General features: G+C 33.4%; 1 protein-coding gene across 1 annotated transcript; it reads right to left on the bottom strand.

The window, feature by feature from the left end:
- Positions 1 to 4,748: 4,748 nt before the first annotated feature.
- On the bottom strand, positions 4,749 to 7,715 carry LOC128034788 (uncharacterized). The gene is made up of 5 exons (XM_052623628.1): positions 7,711 to 7,715; positions 5,757 to 5,910; positions 5,462 to 5,558; positions 5,150 to 5,274; positions 4,749 to 4,976 (listed from the first exon to the last, which is right to left on the bottom strand). Exons 1-5 carry the CDS (start codon positions 7,713 to 7,715, stop codon positions 4,749 to 4,751), a joined length of 609 nt encoding a protein of 202 aa, XP_052479588.1.
- Positions 7,716 to 8,359: the final 644 nt, after the last annotated feature.

Here is an 8,359-nt window from a genome sequence, read left to right as displayed (position 1 = left end):
AGTTTAATATATATTTGCATAGAAAGATTAGTTAGAAATGTTCAAGGTTGAGTAACTTGCTTAATTCGATAAGGCTTAGATTTATTAGATTGGATTAGGATACCGATTTTTACATTTAGGATCAAATCATTATGACCTTGATTATTGTTCATTACTAACATCATAGACGATAAATTTTGGTTTAAATTAAGTATCGACAGTAACATTAAAAAAGTTAAAATGATCCTAAAATACTTTTAGGAATTTTATCGGGCCTAGATAGAACAAAAAATAACATATGTTACAGCTCAACTCTCCAACAAACAAGCTTGGGTTCTATTCAATGTTAATTTAAATATTTTGTTGTGAAATTTATTTTATTTTTTTAATTGTAACTATTTTGAACAGTTTGGAAACCCAATGCTTCATAAAAAGCTAGACGATATTGCAAAAATTTATTTCTTTTTCTCTTGGGAGATGATAAACATCTCATTGTATAACGAAATCAAGAAAGAATGCAATGCCATTGGTGAAAATAATTACTTTTCTAGCATCAAAACCACTTGGAGCGAAAAATGTAAAAACGTTGTGTTCGAGGCCGATTTGGCTGCTATCAAGACCGATGCTAATAATTACCCCCCACGGAAGCTATTTGATGTCTTTCGCCCTCTTTGTGCTGAAAATGAGCTAAATTTGAACTTTAGAAAACATGTTTTCATTTATTTCTTTACATTCCTCTTACTTTACTTCAATTCGTGACTACAACTAACATAAGTTCGTATAAAATCGAATTAACTAATCAATTGAGTAAACTTAATTTTGTGTTATTTTTCTTTTATTGGTTATATCAAAAGCGTAAAACTTTATATTTTGGTCCAGGTTCCTATAGTTAGCACAGAAGTAGACATGTGCCTTCTGTTAAGGGTGCAATTTTACTTTAATCTCCTAGAAGTTCAAAAAGCTTTCCACGGGAACCAAACCAACTTGTCATATAGATGGCAAGGTTGTTTCACATAAGTTTTACCATAAATTTTGAAACAAAATGAACTTTTTTTCCCCGATATGTTCATATAATTTCTTTTAGAAATTATTTTAAATTCAAGATTTAAGACTTGCGGTAAATTTTTCTATCTCCATATTGTCACCTCTTTCTTAAGAAAAATAAATAAATTACTTGTTTATTGAGGTCAACATTGTGTAAAATTTGTTAACCTTAAAATTTTCATTATATGTTACTCTTATTTATTTAGAGCTAATTTTAAATACAACGAAGTGATAAAGACCTTAACATGCTTCTTGGGCTTAAAAACCTTCTTCAACAATCTGTTCCCATTACAATATTCAGGTTGGTATTGTATTTGTATGCCATATTTTTTCCAATACTTTCTTGAAATAAGTTAACTAAGTATGAAAATTCAAAGTGAACGATTTTGAAAAGAAATTCTCATGCCATTTGACTGATTTTATTTATTTTTATTTTATTAATATGATTACAATGTTATAATGGAGATCAAGATGGTATAATACCATCAGAGGGAACCTTACAACATTTGGAAAAGATGGCTGAGGAGTTAAACATCAAGTTAACAAAAGAGGAAACATGGAGTTTTAACACCAAGGTTTTATGTTTAGTCGTTTAATTATATATATTAGCTTCTTTTTTTACATTATGATTAGCTATATTAAGTGTCAAACTATCCCTCTAATATGATTACCCAATTTTGGTCTAAACTTGAATAAGAAATTTTAAGTGTTGACTCGATTGGATTTATTAGCACTTTCAAGGCAAGCTCACACTACCTATCTAGTCCAATAGGCTTGACCAATACGTTCTAGGCCGTGGACAATATTTTTCACAAATTTTAGACAACTTGTCCTGAATTTTTATTTAAATATGAATTTTTTTAATGTAAACATATTTTATATTTTATATTTTCTAAATAGTTAGTTGAGCCAATAGGTCGGCTCAGGCTAAGATTTGATAATTTAAAAGTATTTTAAACTTAATCATAAAAAGTAAAAATATTAGAAGAAAATAATTTTATAGCATTTCATATATATTGAACATTGAAATGAGTTTTTTTTTTTTTTGCATTGAATAACCCGACTCAAAAAAACACTATTTATATTAATAAATTTCTTTTTTAATTTAATAAAATTAATGATAAATATTTAACTGGAAGGAGGGTTGAAGTATGAATTTGGAGACTTACTAAAATTCTTGATGGTAACAGGAGGTAATCATCATGTTACATCTTCTCGACCATCTCAAGCTTTTTCTATTTTCTCAATTTTTGCAATTAATTGGATGCATTGAGGATTGGTGATGAAACTTATGGAGCACATGATCATGATTCATGTTGAATCCATCATTCACCATAATAAGATTTGTCGTTGTAATAATTTATTGTGATATGTATTATTTTATAATGCATGAACATCGTAAATTTTTATATTATGAAATAATATAATTAATTAAATCATCGATATCTAAAAATAATTACTATTTTAATAAAATCATTCATCAAATTTTTTTTCAAATTTCATACATGAAATCAACAAATAAAGAGAGCTCTAAATAGAAAAACTCAATATGCGTAAGTATTTTTATTAATCCATTTGAAACAAGATTTTGTCTACTAATGTTAAGGTTTGTTGGAGCAAATAAATTGATTAATGATTGAACCTTTCCAAACATCTCTTATAGTTTTGTTATACGCATTTTCTATAATTAGTATATTCGAATATATTAGATACATACTCTAAAACAATGTCAATAGTAATTTTTTTTATATTTTCTTGATCATAAGCATATTATATAAATAATTAAAAAAGATGGAGTGATACATTTACGTAGTGCTTATGAATAAAACGTTGGATTAAAATCCTTAATTATGGGCACATATGTATAATGCTATTATAAAAAGTGATACAAAATTAAGTGACCAATATATATGAAATGCTGTAAAATTATGGGCACATATGTATAATCCTCAATTATGGGCACATATGGAGTGATACATTTACGTAGTGCTTATGAATATAATGCTCATGTCCCTAGCCCATGTGGTCCTTTTCTTGTACTCAGTGAGTTACACGACCTAGACTCACGCCTGTGTCTTTGGCCATGTGCACTTTGCACTAACATGGCCACACACAGCTTGGACACACGTACGTGTCGATTGCCCGTGTGGTTTGAATTCAATGAACAATGTGTTACACACACGTGTCCCTTGCACGTGTGGTTTGAATTCGATGAACAGTGTGTTAAACGGCCTGGCACATGGCCGTGTGGCTTCGATAGCGATGTTTTCTAACGTCTTAAATTCACAAAAACAGGGGTTTTCAGTACACACCAGAAGAGATTTCAAAGCAATAACAACGTAGAAGATCTCTGAAACCTAAAACGACCATCCAACAACTCAGTCAACCAACTTTATCGACAATAATGCACATTTATACACAGAGTACTTTGTGATGAAGGTTTTGATACGAAACCTTCGATCAAACTTACCGGAAGGTCAATAGCAATCTCTCGAATTGTCGAGTTTGAGGTTCTCTACTCCCAATATCTCCGCCTAAGAAGAAATCAAGCAACTAATTATCAGAAACTACAAATTACGCTCGAGATGCCCAATTTGGACATTCTATGAAACCAAGAAAAAAACTACAGAATTTACCAAATTGATGGTGAAACTTACTTAATAACCTTTCAATCAATGCAATTAACCCTTACTTACGATCGTGGTTAAAATGAAGAAACAATAAAGAATCGAAAAGAAAAAGAAAAAAAAGAAGAAAATAGTAGAAAGAAAAAGAAATGAATAGAAAATGATGACAAATTTAATTCCCAATAACTTCCGATCAGATCCTAGCACTTTGCAAAAATAAATCTTCCTTATCACATGTCTGAGTTTCAAACACAAGACCAAATAGAATACAGAAGCTTAGCCAATGAACCAGCAGGCTCATTCTTGACATAGGTTTACACGGAATTAAACTTATTTATGTCATTCAAGGATAAATGTTATATTTAAAATAAAATAGTAAAACTTCTAAAGATACGACTCAAACTCCTAACCTCAACCACATAAGCAGAACACATAACCACAGATACAGAGACGTAACTATGATGAAAATTCAGTAGTCAAATATTAAATTTTTTAGGGTGTTACAACTCTCTCCCCCTAAACGAAATTTCGACCTCGAAATTTACTTGATTCAAACAAAACATTAACTACAGGAACAACTTTCTTTCACAATACCTTAACATCACGATCCAGGATCTAAATAGGTTCCTCTTCAAAAGTTAGGTCCGATCGCAACTTGATCTCATCAATGGGGACGATGTGCGATGGATCAGACTGATATCATTTCAGTAATAAGACGTGGAACACATCATGAATCCACTCTAACTCCAATGGTAATTCTAGTTGATATGCAATGGGTTCGACACATTTCAAGATGCAATAAGGTCCAATGAACCTCGGGCTCAACTTGCAGTTGCGTCCAAATCGGGTGATCTTTTTCCACAGTGACACTTTCAAGAACAGAGAACTTAATAACTTTTCTTTTTAAATTAGCATAGGATTTCTGCCGGTCCGAAGTGGCTTTAAGACGGTCACGGATCAACTTGACCGTATTCTCTTCAATCTTCTTTCTAATCACATCATTTCTCAAATTCATTGAGCCATTGATCTAAACTCAACCTCTGCACTACTTTTTGCTACAACATTTTGTTTTTTGCTTCACCAAGTCATAAGGTTTCCTCAAACAAATGTACAGTATCTTGATGTAGATCTTCTATCTGTTATGGAGCCTGCCCAGTCTGCATCTGTATAAGCTTCAATTCTTTTTTGTTTGGATTTCTTAAAGAATAAGCCCTTTCCAGGTGAACTCTTTAAGTATCTCAAAATTCGAAACACTGTTTCTTCATTTCCTCCACTGGAGAGTGCATAAATTGACTCACTGAGCTCACTGCAAAAGCTATGTCTAGCCTTGTATATGATAAGTAAATTAACTTACCAACTTATCTTTGGTACTACCATTTATCAACTATTGACCTTCTTTATTTCAGAATTTTACATTTGGATCAATTGGTCTGTTAGCTGGGCTGCAACCACTCATCCCAGCCTTTTTTAAAAGATCAATCATATTTTTTTTAAGAGACCACAAGACCCTTCTTTGATCGAGCAACTTCCATTCCAAGAAAGTATTTCAAAGGACCCAAGTCATTGATCTCAAACTCCAATGCTAGATACTCATTGAGATGCCTTATTTCATCCACATCATCACCTGTAAGAATGATACCATTGACATAAACTATAATAACTACTATTCTACCTCTTTGTGAGTGTCGATAGAACATTGTGCGATCAGCTTGCCCTTGTGAGTAACCTTGTTTTTTTAACAACTAGAGTGAACCGTTCAAACCAAGCTCGAGATGACTGCTTTGGACCAGGCAAAGAATTCTTGAGCTTACATACTCGAGTTCCAAATTTTTCTTCAAAACCTGAAGGAGGATCCACGTAAACTTCTTCTTCAAGTTTCCCATCTAGGAAAGAATTCTTCACATCTAGCTATTGGAAAGACCAATCAAGATTAACAGCAATTGATAAAAGAACTCTAACAGAATTTAATTTGGCTATTGAAGCAAATATTTCAAGTTAATCTATCCCTTATGTTTGAGTGTACCCTTTAGCCACCAGCCTGGCTTTGTATCTATCTAAAGATCCATCCGGTTTGAATTTGGTTATGAACACCCATTTATAGCTTACTATTTTTTTCCCTATAGGTAATTCCACTGCTTCCCATGTACCTATTTTTTCAAAAGCACGCATCTCCTCCAAAATAGCCTTCTTCCATTCAGGAACCTGTAAAGCATCTTTCACATTTTTGTCATTTTCACAGTATCGAGACACGAAACAAAGGCTGAGAATGTAAAAAACAAGGCTTTATAGGACTCAAAGTTAGACATGGGATATTTGACAACACTTCTAACACCATTTCTTTTAGCAATTGGAATATCTAAATCAAAAAATTCATTGGTTGGATTATGAGCTTTACTTGGACTTTTGACAAGATCTTGCAGGTCGGATTCTTGGTGATGAATCTGGTGGATTCCACTTTCTTGATTTTAGTTTCTTCTTGAGTATACAATTAACATGTAATGCCCCAAAATTTTAATTTTGGGTATTGTGAATGTGTGACACAAAATTCTATCTGCTTTAGTGGTTATGTCTTCTAGGTGTGTTTGGGAGGTCCAAAGTTCAAGCCAGGACTTGGGAAAATTTTGGTATTTTTATGAATAAGCCCTATATTTGGTCAATAGGTTTTTAAGTAAAAGTTGGAAAATCATTAACAGAATGGGCCTGCTGGTCTGACGGATAAGTGGAGTGTTGGTGTGAAGGAGGTCTTGTGTTCGAATCTTGGCGTGGGCATTATTTTTGCTTGTGCGTCCAGAGAGTTTGAGATGGACTAAAAATCTAAATAGTGGATTTAGTGGGGAGTTTGATGGAGAAAAATAAGGGATTGGGGTGGTTATCAAATGTTCTGTTTATTTTTTTCCTTTTTTTTACTTTCCCCAAAATCCCTCCACCCTCTTTCCGTTTTTCTCTTCATTCCTGCCGAATTTCTACTCTCTTGCACCCTTTATCTTCTTGATTTTTCTTTTCTTGCTCTACCTCGTGTCGCTTCACGTTAGTCTACGATCATTCAGTATGTTTTAGATAAGTGATTTGTCTCCATTTGTTAACTTTCTTCTGAAGTGTTTTGTTTATACCAATTAGGGGAGGATTCAAGGGCTCGTAATCACCAATCGGAGTCTTAGTTTGTGTGGGAATTACTATTCATCGATTGAAGGTAAGGTTTAGTCACTTATGGGTTAAAACCTCGATACGAGTTTGATTTGGGATCATGTTATGTGAGATTAAATTAGCGTTATTTGTTCAATTATAGTCTTTGGAGTGCTCGGGACTGTTTTAGCATTCAGCGAAACTAGGTGTGTACCCGAAACGCAAAAAATAGGATTCAGCGAAAAGCCAAAATTGCTTGCTGTTTGGATAGCAACAGTAGACTAACTTTGAAAAATCACCATAAACTGTGGAAATCGAATTAGAGGATGAAAAAAAGATAGAATTAAAGCTTATTGAGTCTAGTTTACCATAGAAGAAACGGTGTAAGTAATGGATTTTAAATCATGATATATAATAAGTTTTGTGAGATAATGTCAGAATTAATTTGGGTTCCCCTATTCTGAATTTGGAAAATCATCAAAAATTGGAGAAAAATAATTATGGGTTAAAATTTACATATTTAAATTATTAATTAGTGTATTTTCAATAGAAAGAAATGCTAACATCATCAAAATTTTGTACTAAGAGATAATTATTTTTTAGCAAAGAAAGGTCAAAGTTGTTAGACAGTAGAACAGGGGTAAGATTGAAGATGTTACTGTACTTATTGGTTGAATTTAAAAATTTTATGGTAGAAAGGTATCTAAGTCTAGTTCCAAACACATTAAGCGGACCTTAATTTGGAATTCTGTAGCTCAAGATATAAATAATTTAGTTATAGTGACTCATGTAGATAGCTTTGAAGGAACATATAAGTAAATAGTGAAAACATATATGAATATTTAGCTAGCACGGGTTACATTAAAAATGAACCACGCGGCCAAGGCCAATTTGGGCCAAGTGGGACACACGGGCGTGTGGGCCCACACGGGCAGACCTCATGGACGTGTGAGCCCATTTTCACTAAATTGATTGCTAAGGTTGCACAGGTCGCCCAAGTCGACTTTGAACCTACTGTAGGGTCAGTAAGCATCACTTAGACCCCTAATTGTACGAACTGACTGTTTGATTTATATATGTGTTGAGGATGATAGTATACTTGTATACTGAACTGGTTATATGTACTGATGGCCTGAGATAGCATGTCATGACTTGTATGTTGCATTGCATGGGGTTGGGTTAATTATATTTGGAGGATGTGTACTGAAAGGCTCTTAAGCCTAACATACTGGCAGCTTAGTTGCAAATTACTGTTTTGTGTCGCATTCGGTACTATTGGAGTGCAGGGATGGATGGGTTGATTTGATCTCCACATGGAGTGTAGGGTTGGACGGAGATGGTGTGTCGAGGCTGGTTTGGTAGGACTTTGTTACTGAATACTGCATGACATCTACTGATACTGTGATGGGCTAAGACCCTACCGCATATTTGATACTGTACTGAGATGGGCTAAGGCCAAACTGTTACTGATACTGAAAAAGGGCTTAGGCCTAGGACTGCTTTAACTGTGCACTGTGATTTGTTATTATTTTTTTTCTATGGGATTACACCACTGAGTTTTCATAAACTAACCCCTTGCGTTTAAA

Source organism: Gossypium raimondii, chromosome 11, assembly GCF_025698545.1.
Source record: "Gossypium raimondii isolate GPD5lz chromosome 11, ASM2569854v1, whole genome shotgun sequence".
Lineage (NCBI taxonomy): Eukaryota > Viridiplantae > Streptophyta > Magnoliopsida > Malvales > Malvaceae > Gossypium > Gossypium raimondii.
The sequence above is the reverse complement of the archived record's forward strand: the minus strand, read 5'-3'. Positions and strand labels throughout refer to the sequence as shown.